We start from the raw sequence: 23,291 nt of genomic DNA on the forward strand, positions 1-23,291 counted from the left end.
ATTTTTGCGTCTATGTTTATTTTTGTTTTTGCCCTGCCTACACTCCATGGAAAGCAGTATGCAAGTCCAGGTATCGCATGAATGTAAAACTGCATACCCACTTTACTGCAGTGCGGTTCAATAGGAATTCTTGCACAGCAGCTTTTGACTATTTTCATTTTGCTTCTCTTACGGTAGCAACCACAGGCGAAAAGGATTTCTTTCAGGCGTCTTAATTTCTCAAAGTTCACGTTAATAACATGTGTAGCCTAGTCTCCTACCTGCACTGTCACATGGACTACGCGTGATGACGGATAGAGTAACTGCCTGCAGCCCTCAAGACAGTGCACATGCCCTTGAAGGCATGGGTGAACTCTCAATAACATTTTACATCGGTTTACGTCTCTATCTGCGCTTGATTGATGCTATGCGGGAACAGAGAAATACCCGTGAAGACGTGCACTTCTGTCCAGGCATTAAAAAGGCGAAGTAATTCGAACTATAAGCGTGTAAAGAGCATCGCTGCTGATCCCTAAGCAGGATGTGAGTGGTCGACAAAACTTGCAGCTGTGGCTTTGGCACGCGTCAGTGTGTTTTGGAAGCAAATGTATGTCTATGCAAGAACAAAACAACACCTGAACAAAACAAAATAGTTCTTAGATCCTTGCTAGATTTGTCAGAGAATTCTGCCGCCCCGAAAAGTGTTGACGACTGTCTTGTTCTGTTTTAAGCGGTACAGGAAAATGTCAGATTAGCAGGCAGAGAACGTTCTTCCACCCGCCTTCCGCACATATACTAGTAGTGGTGTGCAACTTTATCATTTGCTGCTCATGCGTGCGTGATGCTGGGTCATTTCAGGATGGCGCTCGAAGGCGCTTTAAATTTTCTCGTTAGGGCGGACTACAACAACGTGCAGGCTTCAGCGGCCAGCGCTGCTAAGCAAGTTAGATGTTCGCTGCCCATTTTGCTCCGTTTATTGCTACGCAAATTTTTCGGCTGCGTGTGGAGGCAGTTCTTGGCGTGGAGAGCGCGCTTCCTGGACAGGTGTGTAGCTGAGGCTGGCGCATGTGAAAAGCACAACGGACATCGTCTTCAGCAGAATGAGGAGGGTAGACATTTTGCGACTCAGTGACGCGTTGCTGTAGAGCACGCAGTTCCCGGAATCGTTCGGGAGCCCGTCGAACACAGATGACCAGATCTCGCACGCCATGTCCACAGTCTTGCCGAAGATCAGAGGCGCTGGTATGGTTCCTGAGTCGATTGGAGACAAAGGGCGGTTACAGTCCTTCGCATTTTGGCATCGCAAGACACTAAAAAGTTCTGCATAAAGAAAGTAACAAAATTCCTATAAAGAAAGGTGTTAGGCAAGGCACACGATCACCCAAGCTCGCTTAGAAGTATTCAGAGACTTGGAGTGGGAGCGCTTCGGGATAAGGGTCGATGGAGAATACCTCAGCAATCTGCAACTTCCTGATGACATTGCCTTGCCAAGTAACTAAGGGGATGAACTGCAAAGAATGATTGATGACCTAGACAGAAAACGTAGAAAGATAAGCTTGAAAATTAATATGCAGAAAACTAAGAAAATCTTCAACAGCATCGGGAAAGAACAGCAGTTTACGTTAGGTAGAGAAGCACTGCAAGTAGCAACCGAATATGTCTACTTAGAACAGGTAGTAACCGCAAATCCGGGCTATGAAAGGGAAATAATAAGGAGAATAAGATTGGGATGCAGTGCATTTAGCAAGCACTCGCAAATTATTACTAGCAGCTTACCGTTATCACTCAAGAGGAAAGTATACAATAGTTGCATCTTACCTGTACTCACCTATGGGGCTCAAACGTGGAGGCTTCTCACCTGTACTCATCTATGGGGCTTAAAAGTGGAAGCTAACAAAGAGGGTTCTACTTAAGTTGAAGACAACACAGAGGGTTATGGAACGAAAAATGGTAGGCGGCGGCGGCGGCGGCGGCGGCGGCGGCGGCGGCTGCTGCTGCTGCTGCTGCTGCTGCTGCTGCTGCTGCTGCTGCTGCTGCTGCTGCTGCTGCTGCTGCTGCTGCTGCTGCTGCTGCTGCTGCTGCTGCTGCTGCTGCTGCTGCTGCTGCTGCTGCTGCTGCTGCTGCTGCTGCTGCTGCTGCTGCTGCTGCTGCTGCTGCTGCTGCTGCTGCTGCTGCTGCTGCTGCTGCTGCTGCTGCTGCTGCTGCTGCTGCTGCTGCTGCTGCTGCTGCTGCTGCTGCTGCTGCTGCTGCTGCTGCTGCTGCTGCTGCTGCTGCTGCTGCTGCTGCTGCTGCTGCTGCTGCTGCTGCTGCTGCTGCTGCTGCTGCTGCTGCTGCTGCTGCTGCTGCTGCTGCTGCTGCTGCTGCTGCTGCTGCTGCTGCTGCTGCTGCTGCTGCTGCTGCTGCTGCTGCTGCTGCTGCTGCTGCTGCTGCTGCTGCTGCTGCTGCTGCTGCTGCTGCTGCTGCTGCTGCTGCTGCTGCTGCTGCTGCTGCTGCTGCTGCTGCTGCTGCTGCTGCTGCTGCTGCTGCTGCTGCTGCTGCTGCTGCTGCTGCTGCTGCTGCTGCTGCTGCTGCTGCTGCTGCTGCTGCTGCTGCTGCTGCTGCTGCTGCTGCTGCTGCTGCTGCTGCTGCTGCTGCTGCTGCTGCTGCTGCTGCTGCTGCTGCTGCTGCTGCTGCTGCTGCTGCTGCTGCTGCTGCTGCTGCTGCTGCTGCTGCTGCTGCTGCTGCTGCTGCTGCTGCTGCTGCTGCTGCTGCTGCTGCTGCTGCTGCTGCTGCTGCTGCTGCTGCTGCTGCTGCTGCTGCTGCTGCTGCTGCTGCTGCTGCTGCTGCTGCTGCTGCTGCTGCTGCTGCTGCTGCTGCTGCTGCTGCTGCTGCTGCTGCTGCTGCTGCTGCTGCTGCTGCTGCTGCTGCTGCTGCTGCTGCTGCTGCTGCTGCTGCTGCTGCTGCTGCTGCTGCTGCTGCTGCTGCTGCTGCTGCTGCTGCTGCTGCTGCTGCTGCTGCTGCTGCTGCTGCTGCTGCTGCTGCTGCTGCTGCTGCTGCTGCTGCTGCTGCTGCTGCTGCTGCTGCTGCTGCTGCTGCTGCTGCTGCTGCTGCTGCTGCTGCTGCTGCTGCTGCTGCTGCTGCTGCTGCTGCTGCTGCTGCTGCTGCTGCTGCTGCTGCTGCTGCTGCTGCTGCTGCTGCTGCTGCTGCTGCTGCTGCTGCTGCTGCTGCTGCTGCTGCTGCTGCTGCTGCTGCTGCTGCTGCTGCTGCTGCTGCTGCTGCTGCTGCTGCTGCTGCTGCTGCTGCTGCTGCTGCTGCTGCTGCTGCTGCTGCTGCTGCTGCTGCTGCTGCTGCTGCTGCTGCTGCTGCTGCTGCTGCTGCTGCTGCTGCTGCTGCTGCTGCTGCTGCTGCTGCTGCTGCTGCTGCTGCTGCTGCTGCTGCTGCTGCTGCTGCTGCTGCTGCTGCTGCTGCTGCTGCTGCTGCTGCTGCTGCTGCTGCTGCTGCTGCTGCTGCTGCTGCTGCTGCTGCTGCTGCTGCTGCTGCTGCTGCTGCTGCTGCTGCTGCTGCTGCTGCTGCTGCTGCTGCTGCTGCTGCTGCTGCTGCTGCTGCTGCTGCTGCTGCTGCTGCTGCTGCTGCTGCTGCTGCTGCTGCTGCTGCTGCTGCTGCTGCTGCTGCTGCTGCTGCTGCTGCTGCTGCTGCTGCTGCTGCTGCTGCTGCTGCTGCTGCTGCTGCTGCTGCTGCTGCTGCTGCTGCTGCTGCTGCTGCTGCTGCTGCTGCTGCTGCTGCTGCTGCTGCTGCTGCTGCTGCTGCTGCTGCTGCTGCTGCTGCTGCTGCTGCTGCTGCTGCTGCTGCTGCTGCTGCTGCTGCTGCTGCTGCTGCTGCTGCTGCTGCTGCTGCTGCTGCTGCTGCTGCTGCTGCTGCTGCTGCTGCTGCTGCTGCTGCTGCTGCTGCTGCTGCTGCTGCTGCTGCTGCTGCTGCTGCTGCTGCTGCTGCTGCTGCTGCTGCTGCTGCTGCTGCTGCTGCTGCTGCTGCTGCTGCTGCTGCTGCTGCTGCTGCTGCTGCTGCTGCTGCTGCTGCTGCTGCTGCTGCTGCTGCTGCTGCTGCTGCTGCTGCTGCTGCTGCTGCTGCTGCTGCTGCTGCTGCTGCTGCTGCTGCTGCTGCTGCTGCTGCTGCTGCTGCTGCTGCTGCTGCTGCTGCTGCTGCTGCTGCTGCTGCTGCTGCTGCTGCTGCTGCTGCTGCTGCTGCTGCTGCTGCTGCTGCTGCTGCTGCTGCTGCTGCTGCTGCTGCTGCTGCTGCTGCTGCTGCTGCTGCTGCTGCTGCTGCTGCTGCTGCTGCTGCTGCTGCTGCTGCTGCTGCTGCTGCTGCTGCTGCTGCTGCTGCTGCTGCTGCTGCTGCTGCTGCTGCGCTGGCTCTCTCCTTCAACCTTGTTCGGTTTCTATAAAATGTTAGCTGTGTAGGAAAAGAAAACACATCAGCTTTTACGGCCAGGCTTATATATGTTCATAGCATGTCCTTCCAGATGCACATATCGGCTACAACGGTGAGGATGAACATGATGGAAACTAGAATGGGGGACCGGCCACCTTGTGTACAGATAGCGTAATAAATGTATCCCGAAGCCGCAGCAGTATATATCTACCGGGGGTATCCAGCTAACTGGAACCAAGGTTAAGAAATGAAATAACTGAAGTAGTCAAGGGAAACCAGTTGCATACATCTGCAACTTCTGCATACATCTAGAACACCACGAAAGTTATTGGTTTGTAATTAGTTAGATAATTAGGTCATCAGCCTGACTATACCCACTGGCGAAGACCTCTCCCATATTTCTCCACTTAACCCGGTTCTGTGCTAGCTGCATCCAGTTGACCACCGCGAACTTCTTAATCCACCACCTAACTTTCTGCCGCCCCCTGCTAGGCTTTCCTTCTCTTGGAATCCAGTTTGTTACCCTAAGCGACCATCGGTTATCCTCTCTTCGCACTACATGTCACGCCCATGCCCATTTCTTCTTCTTAATTTCCACTAGAATGTTGGTAACTTGAGTTATTTCTCTGGCCCACTCTGCACGCTTCCTATCTCTTAATGTTACCCCTACCATTTTTCGCTCCATAGCTCTCTGGGTTGTCGTCAACTTAAGTGGAACTCTCTTAGCCTCCACGTTTCAGCCCCATAGGTGAGTACAGGTAAGATGCAACTGTTGTATACTTTCCTGTTGAGCGATACCGGCAAGCTGCTAGTCATAATCTGCAAGTGCTTGCTAAATCCGCTCCATCCCAATCTTATTCTTCTTGTTATTTCCTTTTCATGGTCCGGATCTGGGGTTACTACCTGTCCTAAGTAGACATAATCGCCTACTACTTCCAGTACTTCGCTACCTAATGTAAACTGCTGTTCCTTCCCGAGGCTGTTGAACATTACCTTAGTCTTCTGCATATTGATTTTCAAGCCTACCTTTCTACTCTTTCTGTCTAGGTCATCAATCATTATTTGCAGTTCATCCCCCGAGTTGCTTAGCAAGGGAATGTCATCAGCAAATCGCAGATTACTGAGGTATTCTCCATCTACCCTTATCCCAAACTGCTCCCATTCCAAGTCTCTGAATACCTCCTCTAAGCAAGCTGTGAATAGTACTGGGGAGATTGTGTCTCCTTGCCTAACACCTTTCTTTATGGGAATTTTGTTACTTTCTTTATGCAGAACTATGGTTGGTGTGCAGCCACTATATATATCTTCCAGTACTTTCACGTATGGCTCGTCTACCCCCTGATTTCGCAATGCCTGCATCACCGCCGATGTTTCAACTGAGTCAAATGCGTTTTCGTAATCAATGAATGCTATGTATAAAGGCTGATTATATTCCGAGCATTTTTCTATCACCTGAGTGATGGTATGGATATGATCGATAGTAGAGTACCGTTTCCGAAACCCTGCTTGATCCTTTGCTTGATTGCAGTCTAAGGTTGTCCTGATTCTATTAGCGATTACCTTAGTAAATACCTTATACGTAACAGACAGTAAGCTGATTGGTCTGTCATTTTTAAGGTCCTTAGAGTCCCCTTTCTTATGAATGAGGATAATGTTTGCATTCTTCCATGGTTCCGGTGCCGTCGATGACACCAGGCACTGCGTATACAGGGTGGCCAGTTTCTCTAGCACGATATCCGACCCGTTCTTTAGCAAATCTGTAGTTATCTGATCCTCTCCAGCTGATTTCCCCCTTTTAATAGTTTCTAATGCTTTCTTGACCTCGTCCTTCGTCACTGGTGGAGCGTCTGACTGTTTTTCCCTGCCGCCAATCTCATTACGATCCTGACTACTTTGGCTGCTGTAGAGATATGTATAGAACTCCTGGGCAACTTTGACTATCTTTTCCATATACGTGATGACGTTGTCCGCCTTGTTCCTTATCGCATACATCTGGTTTTTGCCTATGCCCAATTTCTTCGTTACTGCTTTAAGGCTTCCCCCATTCTTTACAGCATGTTCAATTTTCTCCATGTTATACTTCCTTATATCAGCCACCTTGCGCTTATTGATTAGCTTTGATATCTCGGCCAATTTGATTTGGTCTGTTCGATTGGAAGCTTTCATACTCTGGCGTTTCTTAATCAAATCTTTCGTCTCTTTAGGCAGCTTACCGGTATCCTCTCTAACTATCCTACCGCCCACCTCTACTGCACACTCAGTAATGATATCTCGAAATTATTGTTCATTGCTTCTAGGGTAATGTCGCCATCCTCGGTTAGAGCTGAATATCTATTCTGTAGCGAGATCCTGAATTCTTCTGCCCTCCCCCTCACCGCTAATTCGTTGATGGGTTTCTTTCTAACTAATCTGTTGCGTTCCTTCTTCAGATTTAGGCTAATTCGGGACCTCACCATCCTGTGGCCACTGCATCGCACTTTTCCGATTACTTCTACATCTATCTATCTAAAAGCTGCCCAAGGGCAGCTTTTTTCTACGATTCTTCCATCTGTAGTTTTAGATAGGAAATAAACTTTGACTTTGACATCTTGCACAATGGCGGGGGTTGAACACATTATGAAGTCAATTTCATTTTTAGTCTCCCCGTTAGGACGTTCCCATGTCCAATTCCGGTTCTTCCGTTTGCTGAAGAAGGTATTGATGATTCTTAAGTTATTGCGCTCTGCAAACTCAACTAGTAGCTCCCCCCTGTTATTCCTAGAACCGATGCCATAGTCACCTACTGCCTGGTCTCCTGCCTGCTTTTTCCATTACTTGGCATTGAAGTCGCCCATTAGTACAGTATCAGTTCAGTTCAGTTTAGTCGTTCAGTCGTGTCCGACTCTTCGTGACCCTATGGACCATGTCACGCCACGCTTTCCGGTCTCTCACTATCTTCCTAACATCACATAACTTCATCTGCAGTGCCTCGAGGATGTCATCTAACCAACGCGTTCGCTGCCTACCCCTTCTCCGGCGACCCTCAACCTTTCCCAACATCAAATCTTTCTCCAGCGACTCCTCTCTTCTCATCAGTACAGTACAGTATACTGCGTCTTTATTTTTCGCATTGCCGATTCTACATCTTCGTAGAAGCTTTCAACTGCCTGGTCATCATAACTACATGTAGGTGCATAGGCCTGTACAACCTTCAGTTTATACCGCTTATTAGGCCCAACTACGATGACTGCCACCCTCTCATTAATACTATAGAATTCATCTATATTACTCGCTATATACTTATTGACAAGGAAACCTGCTCCTTGTTGTCGCCTCTCTGGTAAGCCTCGATAACACAGTACATGCCCATCCTTCAGTACAGTATATGCCTCATTCGGTCTCCTAACCTCATTAAGCCCTATGACATCCCATTTCATACTTTCTTTCTTTCTTTCTTTCTTTCTTTCTTTCTTTCTTTCTTTCTTTCTTTCTTTCTTTCTTTCTTTCTTTCTTTCTTTCTTTCTTTCTTTCTTTCTTTCTTCCTTTCTTCCTTTCTTTCTTTCTTTCTTTCTTTCTTTCTTTCTTTCTTTCTTTTCTTTCTTTCTTTCTTTCTTTCTTTCTTTCTTTCTTTCTTTCTTCCTTTCTTCCTTTCTTTCTTTCTTTCTTTCTTCCTTTCTTTTCTTTCTTTCTTTCTTTCTTTATTTGTTCCTTTCTATTACAGAAAGCCGGAGCGAAAGCTAAAGGCTACAGAGCCTGACAAAGGCTTCCGCTCCGGATGACGTTCAGCGTGCAGTTTGAAAAACGTATACAAAACATACAAAAGAGCACTTCGAATCATAAACACAACGCGCAAATACAGAAATTTGATTGCATGAAACTGAGTCACTCCAAATAACTATGGATAGGAAAAAAAGAAATACAAAAGATTGGCATTTTATTGCGGATTGCTATATAATAAACCAACTGCAATTATTGAAACAGATGAAACATGCCGCTGTAGACGATATCAATAAAACCGTTTGTTGAACTTAGTGATACAGTATAGAACACTTGCAAAATAATAAAGAAAAGCACATGTAACCTCTAATGCAAAAAACACAAAACAAAAAATTAAACTATGCAATTGCGATGTCATGCTTGAGTAATAGGGCTTTAAGAAACTTTTTGGTGACAGGTTTGTTAAAGTTTACGAGCGTATCTACACGATTCAACAGAAACGGTATCTGGTAGTCTGTGTGTTGCCGGCCGTAGTTTGTTCTTGTGGCAGGTGCCCTTCTGAGTACTCGGCGAAAAGAATACTGTGAACTTGGGTTTGAATCAGAAGCTTTATATAACTTATTGTTGTTAATGTACTGTACGAGCTTGTAGTAGTAGACCTGGTTTGCTTTGATTATTAAATGTTGTGAAGAAAGCGGATGCGTTGGGAGAAGATGGGGCTTGCCATAAAAGTTTTCAAATATTCTCAGCATTTTCTTCTGCAATAAAATTAAGTTCTTATAATTTTGGGCTGTCGTAGTTCCCCAGACGAGTGCGCAGTAAGACAGTCGAGAGTAGAAGAGGGTATAATACAACATTTTTTTCAGCCAAAGTGGAACGAGGTTCTTAATCTTATACAGACACCCAACAGCTCGACTTAAGTCCCCTGCGAGACGACTAACATGCGTATTCCAAGATAACTTATTCTGAAACCACACACCCAAAAATTTTTGTGTCGATACCTGATCTAGCAGCTCATTACGGAAATTAATGGCGATTTTGCAACATAGAGGCTTATTTATTGGTGCAAAGATTATATATTTGGTTTTGTGTATGTTTAACCTTAATTTATTAACATCGAGCCAGAGGGATAGTGAGTTGAGGTAGTTATTCACTGTGTCCTGGAGCGACATGAGCGATCTGCCTGCGAAGAAAAGATTAGTGTCATCTGCGTACATAATTAATTTTGGCGAACTTGGTATATTGCAGATGTCATTAATATATAAATTGAACAATATCGGTCCTAGAATTGATCCTTGCGGTACGCCGTACAGTACATTTAATAATGATGAATGCGCATTATTTATTGTAACTTATTGGGAACGATTAGTCAAATAATTTCTTATTAGATCTAATGCGACACCTCGTATACCGTAGTCGTAAAGCTTCATTAATAATATTTCATGGTCCACCGAATCGAAAGCCTTCTGAAGATCCAGAAATATACCTACTGTGTAGAGTCTTTGTTCAACATTGCGTATTATTTCGTTTTTAATGTTCAGTAAAGCCTGTTCAGTTGACTTATTCTTTTGGAATCCGTATTGTGTCTCATAGATTATGTTATGTTTTCTTAGGAAATCTTCCATTCTGACGTTTATAACACCCTCAAAAACTTTTGACAAAAGGGGGAGCACTGATATGGGACGGAAGTTGTTGACTGAGTAATCACTCCCACCTTTATGAATTGGACTCGCCCTTGCTATTTTGAGTTGTTCAGGAAATATTCCAGTCTCCAGCATACTATTAACAATATGGGTAAGAACAACAGAGATTAGATCGGAAATATATTTTATAGGAATTGCCCTAATATCATCAATGCCGGCCGCAGTGCTATTTTTAAGATTTTCTATCAGTCGCTCAATTTCAAGTGGTGTGGTTGGCGACATTGCCAATGAGTTCAGAATAGCAGGTTTCGGTAAGACAAGCTCTTGTACAGGTGGGCAAGTGGAAGTGTATTTTCCGCTTTTTATGAAATGGTTGTTGAGGGTATCAGCAGCTGTTGTGTCACTAAGATTTCCGTGTGGCGAGGAAACCTGAATAGTTTCCTTACGAGGACTGCAGTGCGTAAGGTTTCTGGCCTCTTGCCAAATTTTCCTAGGGTTATTGGAAACACGGGTAAACAACTTTTCATAGTAATCTAACTTTGCTTGCTTAAGTTCTTTATTAAGTCGGTTGCGATATTTTTTGAATTCTACAAGCTTACTGACATCACGAGTTTTTATAAAGGAATGGTACAATTTGTGTTTGTGTTTAATCCTGTCTAAGAGTACTGCATCTATCCATGGTTTCCTAATTTTGTTTTTGTATTTTATGCTCCTTGCACTCAACGGAAATGCTTTATGGTAGCAGTGTTTCAGTTTCTCGGCAAATAGAGTGTACGCAATGTTCGGGTTTGATTCATTGAAAACAGATTCCCAATCAGTGTCTTCTATCAAACGGCGAAAATCCTTTAGTTCCTCTAACAGCACTGCTAAGCTAGCTTCACTAGCTAGGGTTCTAACGTTAAACGTTGCCAGGGTCAGTTTCCAATGGCGACCTGTCTAGCGGAGCCAGAAGTTTTTAGCACCCCCGGCTGCGTCACAGGTCTGACCGCCGCCGTGTTCAGTTGTTCCGCAGCCGCTGGTGACTGAGGGCTGGGGTTTTATGGAGCTTATCATGAGAGGTTGTGGCCGATTACTGCACCAGGGTGGCCAAATCCTGTTCTGGTGAGGGAGTGCGTTGCCGGAGGTGTTCACCGGCATCAGGTCGCACCCCAAACCTGTTTATGCAATTCCATCGACACGCTGATTTTTTTTTTTAAATCCGGTGGAAAATTGCGCGGCACTGGGATTTGAACCCCGATCCTCTTGCATGCGAGACGGATGTTCTACCGCTACGCCACCGCTGCAGTCTAATATTATCCATATTCTAGCTGTTAGCGATTACCTGAGTAAACACCTTGTATGTAACAGATTGTATGTAACCCTTAGCGCCCCCTTTCTTATGAATGAGGATAATGTTAGCGTTCTTCCATGATTCTAGTACCGTCGATGACACCAGGCATTGCTCATCATAGAGGTTGGCCAGCTTTTTTAGCACGATATCTCCGCCGTCCTTCAAGACATCGATAGTTACCTGATTCTCCCCAGCTTCTTTCCCTCTTTTCACAGTTTCTAAAGCCTTCTTAACCTCGTCCTTCGTCATTGATGAAACGTCTGACTCCTTTTCACTACTGCCTATCTTACTATCCAAGGGGCACAACGAGATCGGCTTGAAGTCGGCCGTCTGCTGGCAAGCTGGACAAAAATTCTCGAGCCGGACTTACTGGATGTCCCTGGACAGAGGTTGGTCCTTTATACTGGGCGACCAACGGTTGGCAATGTCAGCCTGACGCGGCCGACTGACTTAGAGCCGACTTGCCTACACAGGGCCGGTGAACAGCCGACAAGCAACAGAGATCGAATTTTGATCGTTTGCTAACTGGCTCTGGCTCATGTGCCAAGGTCAACCAAAGCAAGAACCACACACGTTTGGACACCTGTGTAAGCATCAGCCGACATCGTCCCGATGATCGACAGCAAGCTGCAGGTTATTTACTCTCTCAAGGTTGCAAGGTTGCAACTAAAAAAGACTGCATTAATTCATCCTTTTCTTACTTGTCTTCTCTTTTCTCTCTATTGCAACCTTGAGAGAGTATAGAAATTAACTCACTTTAATCCAATATCGAACAAGCCATGGAAGCTGCAAGGAACTGGTTGCATGTAGGAACTGCTTAATATTTCGCGTTATACTATGGCTCTTGATTCAGTATGAATGGCTGAACAAAAACCACGCAGAGCAAGTGTCTATATAATAATAAAAATGTATTTGCTCGAAGAAGACAGTGTTGTGAGCAGCCTTTATTGCAAACATAAATAACTCAGGATGATAATATATTCTCCAACTCAATCACATTTCATGTCATGCACACATTTCGTGTGTGATTTTTAACACCGCACAAATCCAAACAGAACAAGACGTAAGAGCAGACACACATGTGGATGTATCACCTGTGTTCACATTTTGCTAAGGCAGAATACTAGCTGCTTTTGTTATATACAGAGAAGCCCGTTAAAACCGTCACAAAGGAGATTCCATGTTATGGCAAGAAAGAAATGCTCTTTTGTCAATAAAAAGCAGGAAGGATGATACTGGAGTGTACATAATTTTATTCTCTAATGATTCAGAAAATGTCTCATTTGTGAGGTTGCTTTGCTAAGTTTCTGGGCCCAAACCAAGTACAAATATTTTTTTTTTGCTGCACCACTCCTCGATGTATATAGTTTTAAGACTGCCTTTTGTTTAGCATTTGCCGCGCCATAGGATAATAAAACAGCATAGATCTCAGCAAAACTAAAAGCTACAATGATGTTGTTTACCATATGCATGCATTCCTTCATGGTAAGCTTCACTAAACACATTCTCGCAAGCGCTTGTGGTAATAAATGGTCCAAAAATTATGGCCCGTTACCCCTTGTCCCATTTTTTTCAAACACAGACCAATACTTTCTTTCTTCGTGTGTCTCTAAACCCGATCTCCTGTGGGTTCAGGGTTCACCAAGATTTCTGAGTACTTTCGCCAATGCAAATAAAAGTACAGAGGTGCCCAGTTTCCTGAATTGGCTCATGAAAAGGAGAATAGTATGTGGACCTCAACGGCCCAAAGTTGTCTGTGGGCTTAGTGTTGGCGCAGAGCGCTCGATCAGGACTAGTTGCAGCCGTTAGTGGCTCTGCATGTGGTCTATGTGCAGCGCCGCAGTGGAAAGCTCTGGATTGTGTCTAACGCCTGTGTCTTTTTACGGTGCTATGATTGCCTAGTACACAGCCGTATTACATTTAGTTTCCACCCAAATGGGGTTGAACAGCCTGAAATTTGATCTCACAACCTTTGTTCGCCATATAAAGCAATTGAGCTGCAGCAAGAGATAAACTAGAAAACAACATTTCCTCTCTTGGGTCACTAAGTGAACATTAAACAGCAAAATATATATTCACGTCGTAAGCGAGAGCACTATTTTTGTTAGAAATCCTGATTGGACTCATTTAGTTATATCATCCTGTTAGGAGACATGAATGGACAAACTGATGTGTCTAATACAATTGCTCGCCCTTCACTTGAACTTCAAACATAAACCCAGTGTGAAACAAAAGAGCATTCTGTTCACAGGTCAGCAACAAACATCAGAAATATTGAAGTAAATAAAAAAAGAGAGGTTTGTGCAATTCCATCAACACGCGGATTTTATTTTTTTAATCCGGTTAGGAATTGTGCGGCTCCGGGATTCGAACACGGCCCTCTTGCACGCGCGGCGGTTGTGCTATCTCTGTCGCATATCTTTATATATAAGGATACTTAAAGGGTCGATGCGGTAGTTTGATTTATTGCCGTTGTGCCTTCTGTGATTAATATGCAAGTATGTAATTCTACTCACAAAGCTTTAGTGCCTGGCGTGCGGCGCATATTACAAACAAAACGCCATAAAAATCGGTATCGGGAAGCTCATCTCACCAAGAGCGAGGCCATTTGGAAATGCTCGTGTGAGATCACAAGAGAATAGACAGCGGAGCGTCGTCTGCAATTTCAGGCTGCAATATGAAAGGACACGTCTCTCTTTTTTTTCGTGGACTATTGACACAGGAGTCCTCCCTCATGCAGAATACTTGATGAATTTCAGAAGAGGGGGAGTACAGACTGGTTGGTACAAGATCACTAATGGAAAGAAACAGCGCTACTAAGACGGGACACGAGAGCAGACAAACAGATGATGTGCGTGGCACTGCTTACCTGTTGTACTTCAGCACGTCAGGCAACCTGCGCCTTCATCCATTGTAACGCGAATCAAACAAACGCATGGCGCAACCGCGACCTCAGCTTTCCTTACACCATCTTCAGAAATGAACGAAAACAGTCACATGTACCTCTTGAAAAGATCTGCAGTGGGATCATAGGACGAGAGAAATAGAGAAGAGGAAGGGAAACGCGCCTGAAGGTGAGCGCCAGTTAAGGCACGAAGGTATACCCACAAGCAGCTTCACGACACGGTGCGCGGCTCGAAGCCGAGGTCCAGGGAGCACCGCGCGTGCACGTCAGCTGTCCGTGAAGGCTGAGGAGTGACTGCTGCGAAGGGAGAGATGCCGAAGTTGAAAACGCACGAGCGACACGCGCCCATCGATAGCTCTCCCCGCAAAAAAATGCGCGTATCTTTATCTCTGTTGGTGGTTTTATTATTCCCATGTGCGGTTGTGAGATTGCTTTTAGTGCGTAGCACTACTAGCCGCAATCACGGATTTCGCCGATGTCTATCCGAAGCTGGTCATTCACACTCTCCCTCTTCGCGACCTTGAAGTGGAGAAACTGAAGGTGGCGACGCGCGCGTCGCGCGGCTCTGCACTGAGGAGGCGGAGCGGACGCATAGCTGCAGCAGGACCACTCTCTCTCTCTCTCTGCCTGTCCATTCGTGGCTCCATGAAATTGAAGAGGAGGAAGTGAAAACATGCTTGTGAATCACTACAAAGTGACGGCCACCACGTCTACAACTAGCACGCCCCTCTCTCACTGTCTTACTCTCTCACTGGGTGCATCAATGCGGCCGCTCCGCCCCCTCAGTGCTAAGTCGCGTGATGCGGGCGTCGCCACTTTCGCTTCTCCTCTTCAAGTTCATGGAGAGACGGATGGACCGACAGAGAGGGGAGAGAGCGGCTCCTGCTGCAGCTATGCGGTCGCTCCGCCTCCTCAGTGTGAATGACCAGCTTCGGATAGACATCGGCGAAATCCGTGATTGCGGCTAGTAGTGCTACGCACTAAAAGCAATCTCACAACCGCACATGGGAATAATAAAACCATCAAGAGAGATAAAGATACGCGCAGTTTTTTGCGGAGAGAGCTATCGATGGGTTGCTGATGCACAGGTGACATATTGTTTTATACTGTGGGCCTCGGAAATGAGCCTCGTGGTCTCGTCTTTATACCGGGCTATGATAATGGCCTGAATGAGATCAGCTTCCCAATCTTCACATTCTGCACAATGCATGGTTTTTGCGTGACCTGTTCTCTGTATCTTTTGCATGTTCACCTAATTGGTCATTCACGCAGCGTCCGGTCTCAACGACGTAAAATCAAGCGCATGACGCCGGAATCTCATGAACAACGCCAATGCAACAAGTAACAAACTTCTTCGTGGGCTTCTTTTGACATACTTTTTCCTTCTTTCCATCCTGGTTAGCCCGTTCGCACGAACAGGTTAGTTTGTTCGAGGACGTAAAACACAACCTAATGCCTGATTTGCTTACAATCTTTTCCAGGTTGTGTGAAACTCGGCGCACGTAGGTAGCACATGTTATTTTCTTTTTCTGTGGCTGGCCAGCATTGGTGCGTTGTTTTTTTCTTTCGCATTGCACATTCGGCATGCAAAGATTCTGCTTCTCACCATCTTCAGAGGGCTGCAGATAGCCGTTTTACCTGCGCACAAGACCTTCATGCACGCCTTGGGAATTCCACGCTTCTAATGAGCCGACTGGAAAGGCTCTTCTTTGACCGCGGCGAGTATATCCGACAAACATGATCGTCAGAAATTTCTTATCCAAAAACTTCAGTGAAAACTCAGTTGTCAATTGGAGATCATTAAGATCGTTACAGAACGCGTCACAAAAAATGTGTGCAGCAGTTTGCTGAGTGCGACCTTCAATGCGGTCGCGTCATCGAGCCTGGTTCGGAGACGCCTGTCATAAAAAGCCACAGGTAGGTCACTTAACACGTGAGATCCGATACAGACTCCTTGTTTTTGAATGAACCATTTGTTGCCCAGGTGACAAAGATCGACTGTACATAAAACCGGACCAATTATAAAAATCAACTGACCACCATTCCAAATGCGCTCCGGAACTTAGAACCCCTACTATTTCTAATCTACATAAATGACATAGGTACTAACATCACAGATCATATCCGATTGTACGCTGACGATTGCGTTATATGCAGAAATATATCCACGCAGGCCGATGCTGCTAAGCTCCAAACAGATATTAATCGTATCACGCTATGGTGTCACAAATGGAATATGAAACTTATTTTTTTAAATATAATTACATCCGGTTAAGCAGAAAGCGCACAAATGTGGAGGCAATGTATTAGTTGGGTGCAGAAAGTTTAGTTTTCGTTCATAACGCCAAATATCTTGGAATCATTTTTTCCTCAAACCTGACATGGAATAAACATGGAAAATATATTACTATGAAAGCTGACCGTGCACTTAATTTCATCAAGCGCAATTTTAAGGCTGCCCCTCCTGATGTTAAATAAACTTTGTATTTTACTAATGTCCGCTCCATCGTAGAGTATGCCGCCGCAGTCTGGGATTCTAATTTCTTTACAATTATAAATTAGAAGCTATTCAAAAAAAGGGGGGGGGGGCACGTTTCGTGACGAATTCCTACATGTATAATACCAGCGTTACCGCACTGAAGAAAGCCCTTTCATGGCACCTTCTCGAAACTAGTCGTTCTGCATCTAGGCTTACACTGTTGAAGCAAATAGCGCGGGAAAAGTCTCAGTTGATCGCAATGTTCATCTAAAGCCGCCTACGCTTATCTCCGCCAGGAAAGACCACAGTTTCAAAATTCGTGATATAGTCTGCATGTGTGTAGCATGTGTGTACCAATCGTCTTTTTCCCACAACAATAAAGCAATGGAACAAACTATCAGAATGTGTAGTCTCGGCGGCGGACGGCACTTTTCCAGTTCTACTGTTGCAGCACCTGCAACTTGCCTCAGTGTAAAAATTTAATTCCTGCTTTTCTGCTTTTAGTATGCTGCTGGCTAGTTTTGGTTGAGTCTGCTATGCCTGCTTACCGTCTTCTCAGTTGACTGCTTCCTTCATACCTTAACAACTTGCCGTTCTGGCCGATTGCTTTCACTATTATGCTTCATTTTACACAACATTTTAGTATTCCTGCTTTTCTGCTTTTATTTTTTAGCTTAGTATGCCGCTGGCAAGTTGTCAGTGTTCGGCCCGTTTACTTGTTCACCTTATCCGCACTTTATTGTTTCCCTTCTACGTTGAAGTTTTACCGCTCTTCATGATTGTTCTGATGACTGTGCCTTGCTTCTACATGTCACTTTCTGCAATATACCCTCCTGCTGTAATGCCCTCTGGACGCAATATAGATAGATGAATACATAAATTGCTTACCCCAAAGCGGTCTATGCTGATTTCACGGAGCGAAGTATACGTCCTTCACATCCATCGAAAAGGCGTTCACATGATTCAGCGAAAAACGTAGCTTTAAGACGAGAGCTACAACTGCAATATGGCACAGAGCGAACATTGCAAGTGGGCACATGAGGTGGGCATTCATTGTGAAAATGTACGAAACAGCCTCGGGCCTCCTGATGATGAACGGATCGTCCAATTCCAGATGAGAAAAGCACTTTTGTAAGAACGCGGCAACGCTGTCACGTGCCTCTTTCGGACACAATTGTGCGGAATTGTCACAGATTGTTGTGTGTGTTTACGATGAAGAACACTGGTAGGCTGGTACCTTTCGATGCTTTGACTGACGAGGCTAGTCTGAAGAGTGCGGCTTGCTCGCAAAGTTGGACCGCTTTGTTTTTAATAAGGGTTTTACAGATCTCACTTTTCGGAAATTTGCATAACTGCTTATTGCGCCATTTTCTTTAAAATGACAATGGGCACAATGACGAAACCACCCTCCTTATTAGAATGAAGCAGCTTGACGCCGGAATCTGATGGCAGCAACAGCGGCAGTGAGGTGGCGTATGCTTCCTTTCTTGACATGTTTGGAAATTGACTCCGCACCTTCGAAGATGCAACGGTTGGCGTGATCCATAGTTGCCTTTTTTGCAGCTGTCCGGACAAGTGAAAGTAGCTCCGTTTTGTCGAGTCGCGAATGCTCACAGATCTTTGGCCCCATCTTCAGCAGGCTGTCCACCTTCCGGGGGACGCTGGCATTGCCCAGCATCTCAACATATTTTTGGACTGCAGCTGAAGGTTGTCTTTGGCGAGGAAGCCTAAGTACAATCTGAACCCACAGGAAATCCGAGAATCCAGAAGTGGGGAGCAAAATATTTGTAAGAGACCTGCGTTTGGCGTCTAATGAAGCAAATTTCTTGTGGGGACAGATTGTTCCCAGGCTTCCTCGCCAAAAACGACCTCCAGCTGCAGCCCAAAAAGATGTTAATTGGCTGGGAAACGCTGGCGTCCCCCCGAAGGTGGACAGCCTGCTGAAGCTGGGGCCGAAGGTTTGTGAGCATCCGCGACGGGAGAAAACGGAGCTGCTTCCACTTGTTCGGACAGCTGCACACAAGGCAACTATGGATGACGCCAACCGTTGCATCTTAAAAGGTGTGGAGTCCCTTCCCAAATATTTCAAGAAAGTAAGCACACACTACCTCACTACCGCTATTGCTGCCATCAAAGATGCCGGCGTCAAGCTGCTTCGCTCCGATAAGGAGGGTGGTCTGTCATTGTGCCCAAAGACAAGGAAAATGCCCAAGAAGCAGTTTATATAAATTTCCGAAAAGTGAGATGTGTAAAACCTATGAGAATACAAGACAAAGTCGTTGTGAGCAAGCCATACTCTTGAGAGTAGCCTCAAGGCATCGAAAGGTCTGCCAGTCTTCTTACAGAAAGATGTGTGTCCGAAAGAGGCACGTGGCAGGGTGCCTACCCGTTCCTCATCAGGCGGCCCGAGGCTCATTAGAATGAATGCCATTTTAGGGGATGTGAACGACGCAATATTCCATGCCTCAGAGCTCCGTGACCGCAGAAATCAGCCTTTGCATAGACCGCTTTGGGGTAAACAAGTTCCAGAACGCATGTGGAATAGAGGTCAGTAGAGTTTTACAAATGGTCCAGTTTTATTTACAACCGACCTTTGTCACTCTGGACAACAAATGGTTCATTCAAAAACAAGGAGTCTGTATCGAATTGCTCCTGTGGTGACTTACTAGTGGCTTTTTATGACAGGCGTCTCCGAACCAGGCTCGATGACGTGTTAATTCGACGACATTTTAGTTCTATATCGCACAACGCTCAGCAAACTGCTGCACTGACTTTTCACTAATAGCAGGTTTCTAGACATGGAACAATTTCTGACAATCCTCTTTGTTGGATATACTCGCCGCGGTTCTACCTTTCGGCTCATTCGAATATTGTTAAGCGGGGAATAGCCAAGGCGTGCATGAAAGCCGCGAAGGTCTTGTGCGCAGCTAAAACGGCTATCTGCAGCAGGATACCATCCAAAGATGGTGTCAATAGGAGCGAAATCTTTGATTGCCGAATGTGAAATGGAAAGAAAAAACGCACTGATACTGGCCAGCTAAAGAAAAAAAAAACATTTGTTCCCTACGTGCACCAAGTTTCGCACAACCTGAAAAAGATTATAAGCAAAGCAGGCATTATATTGGTTTTTTCCTCCACGAAAAAACAAGACGGTTTGTGCACACGCGTGAACGAGGATGGAAAGAAGGAAAGATGCTGTCAAAAGAAGCGCAAGAAGAATTTTATTCGCTTTTGCATTGGCTTTGGTTATAAGATTCCGACATCATGCGGTCTTTTTTACATCGGTGAGACTAGACGCTGCATCAATGACCAATTGTGTGAACATATGTAAAGGATGTAGACAAAAGGTCACGCAAAGATTATTTGGCCCATTCATTGTGCAGAATGCGAAGATTAGTAACCTGATCTCATTCGGGCCGTTATCATAGCCCGGTATAAGGACTAGACTTCGAGGCTCATTTCCGAAGCTGACATTATAAAAACGCTACGTCACCTGTGAATCAGCAGCCCGTCGATAGCTTTCTCCGCAAAAGAATGCGCGTATCTTTATCTCTGTTGATAATGTTTTTTTCATTCGCGTGTGTGGTTGTGAGATTTCTTTTTTTTTTTTCCTTGTTTTTCCTCATATGCTGCCTCGGTTGAACCAATAAATTATTTCATTGCTAGTCAGCGGATGTGTTTGTCTGCTCTGCTGTCCCCTCTTAGTAGCGCTGTTTCTTTCCTTTCGTACTTGATGAACATGATCCTGCACAAAAACGACATAGAGTAAGGTATGTTTTCTTGGACATAATTAAGGCACAGTCAGTCAGCGAGTGGGCTGCGCGGTTAAGTTTCTTAGCTATCGACGTACTGATCTCTCGTATTACACCGACGATGACGACAGCGCGACCACCGGCTACCTGTCTTCGTACGGTGAGATTTTCGACCTCGCGACGCCGACCAAGTTGTTCAACGGACGGTCGCCCGATCTCCTTTTTTATCAGATCGGAGGCCGAGCGAGAACCTAATGCCCGATAAGTTAATTAACGGCCTGATCAGCTTGGCTTGTCTGTAGCTTAATCGTGCTAGACAAAAGAAAACAAGCAGCCACGGTTGATATTCTCACTAACACTCATCAGCAATGGGGCCAGAAATAACTCGGCGCCGAATTGCCGGCCCATTTCGCGACGAGTAGGCCTAGCAGGAGTACTCGGGGTTCGGGTCTGCAACCTGCCATGAAGTTTGCGGTGCCGATCGCCTATCCTAGCGAGAAGAGCAAATACTTCTGAGGCGGCTTTTTAGGGCGTTTTCACGCCACCTGCATCAGCTTACAGGGATCAGATAGTCAAAGCTTTGCGTGGCGTGTGTCGGATAAATCAAGAGCGCCTGGCCAAGGGCGTTATCTGTCACACGCGTATCTATAATACTGCTGAACATGCTCGGTCATTTATCGCGAACCAAGCGGCTAACAGCAGCATTTTGAGTCACGCTGTGGACAACTGCAGCGCTAGCTATGCAGTGCAGGTTCCCTATATCGGTGATTACTGAGCACTCATTCACCAGATTTAGCGGTTGCATTGGCCATCCAGCGTAGTTTTGGCAATGGTAACCGCAAATCGACCCCTGCTTACATCACATTGAGCGTCGATGTGACCCCGTGTGGCGTTAAAGAAGGGCAGCCGTCGGTGCCGCTTGTTGGTATCCAGCATGGGAAGGGCACTGTTGTAGTTGGTAAACAACTGTGAGGGTTTAAGCACGACTTCGACCTAGTGATAGAGCGAAAGCTGTGCTGCAGTGATAGCCTGCTTAACCTGCTTTTCAATCCACGGTTTGTTCATAATATTTAAATTATGAACTTTTGAGTAGACTCCACAGAATTGTGGACACCTACACCTAACCATGTCAAGATTATGTTTTTATATTATTTCTTGTATATTGCACATTGGTTTATAAGAAAGGAAAGATGCAGTATCTCTATTTGGCCTTCCGGGTTGTTCAAGGTGACATTGCACCCAACCCAGGGCTGATTCAGTTAGGTTTTGAGGAAAAGAAGGCGCAGCATACATTTTAGTGAACACCACGAAATTTTGGACACCCAGACTAAATTAGCTCGATGTCATATGGTGTCACACGAAAAGCTGCTGTGTCTAGCGTAGTGAAGGTTTCGCTTCCATTGTAAATTGCTTTATAAGAAAGGAAAGATGGAGCATCTGTCAAGGTCACTTGAAGGTGAAAACCGTGTATACCCGACGGCTCGAACTACCTGGCGTAGTGAACCTTTCGCTTCAATGAAGTTTTCACTGGTGTGAAAAGAATATTTTTGGTATTGCTAGCTTAGCTTGCAACGAGCAGCATACATCCGGTTATATTCAAAAGCTAAGTAAACAAACACGCTGTGACGCAGTCGTAATCATTAGATATTAAAGGCTCACGAGTAATTTGCTGAAGAATCACCAGGAAAACGCAAACTTACACTCGGGAGTCAGTCGCTGAGCAAGACCTGCTCGGTGTGCGCAGTGATTCCTTTTCAGATGATGGAAACAGATCAACAGGTACGCTGCAAAGTTTTCACAGCTCCTCTAATGTGGGAAGGTGTCGCCTCATTGGGTTTCAATCTTTAGTTTTTGGTGCTGAAGAGCAACACAATGCCAACCCGACCCCCTTTCGAGTGAACCTTTTTATATGCGCTTTCTGCTAAAACTCTCATAACATACGAAATTGTTTATCTCAAAGGCCCCACTGAAGGGCCAATACATGAGGGAGTGGGTTACAAGGCATAATATTGTTTCGCTCCATAGGTCCGTATGGAGCACGACGTCATTCCAGTGTTTCGCTGTGCACAGAGGACGGCTGGTCTTTCCATGGTGCATGCGATATACAGGGACGATAACAGACTGGTGTGGAACATAATAGAATTGATGACATAGTCCTGCGATGCTACGCCGGATAGCTAAATTCGAGAGATGAGTATTGCATTTTAGTTTGGTGACACTTTCATGATAAGAATAGGCAGAGAAGATGAATCTAGCGGCGCGGTTTTGTATTGCTTTTAGTGTGTTAGCAAGATTGTTTTGATTATAGTGCCAAATAGCACATGCATACTCTAGTTTGTGCCGTACAAATGCTAAATAGGCTAGCGATTTCAACGATTGTGGCACTAGACGTACAGCGTTCGCCGAAAATACCCCAGAACTCGATTTCTTTTTTTTTTAAATCTGTGTTACGTGATACGTCCATTAAGATCATGCGTTAAAGGAAGTCCAAATTAAAATGTGGTTACAGCTGCAATTTCTTAGTTAGCAAATAAACACTTTGAATATGGTTCAGGGGGACGCCTGTGAAAGGAAAGATGTTTTTTCACGGTAAAGGCCATTAGCCGTTTACTGCACCAAGTTATTATGCGATCTATGTCAGATTGAAGAAGTTGGCGATCACCGTAATTATAGGACGATAGACAACAAAGTATTCAGCAAATAAGCGTATGTTAGTGCCTATGTCAATTGGTAGGTGGTTTGTATAAATGAGAAATAGCAGGGGCCCCATCACTGTGCCCTGAGGTAACCCAGCTATAACTGAACAGCGGGAAGATGATCGTTTATTAGCGAGAACAAGCTGTTGCTGGTTAGAAATTTCCGAAGCTAGTCAAGTACAAAGAGATTGAGATGAAGACGTGAAAGTGTAAAAAAAAGCCGTTTGTGGGGAACTGCGTCAAAGGCCTTTTCAAAGTCTAAGAAGAGGGTGAAGAGGAAGAGACAACAGGACACTTGTGATAGGCTTTGTACTTTTTGGTACGTTTGTGTTAATGTCATCAAGACCTTCTGATGAGGTTAGTTTCAAAGAATCAATTATTTTAACAATGCCGTAGGGTTCGAATGA

At 46.4% G+C, this 23,291-nt stretch overlaps 1 protein-coding gene across 1 annotated transcript in view; it reads right to left on the reverse strand.

The window, feature by feature from the left end:
* Positions 1–930: 930 nt before the first annotated feature.
* LOC146206999 (solute carrier organic anion transporter family member 4A1-like) overlaps positions 931–23,291 on the reverse strand; it is a 356,838-nt gene continuing 334,477 nt past the window's right edge. Inside the window, exon 14 of the mRNA XM_084576032.1 lies at positions 931–1,230. Coding sequence (XP_084432158.1) covers positions 959–1,230 — 272 coding nt within the window. The 3' untranslated portion in view covers positions 931–958. The remainder of the gene's footprint in view (positions 1,231–23,291) is intronic.

Source organism: Amblyomma maculatum, chromosome 1 (assembly GCF_055883805.1).
Source record: "Amblyomma maculatum isolate TAMU_Amacu chromosome 1, ASM5588380v1, whole genome shotgun sequence".
In the NCBI taxonomy this organism is placed as follows: Eukaryota; Metazoa; Arthropoda; class Arachnida; order Ixodida; family Ixodidae; genus Amblyomma; species Amblyomma maculatum.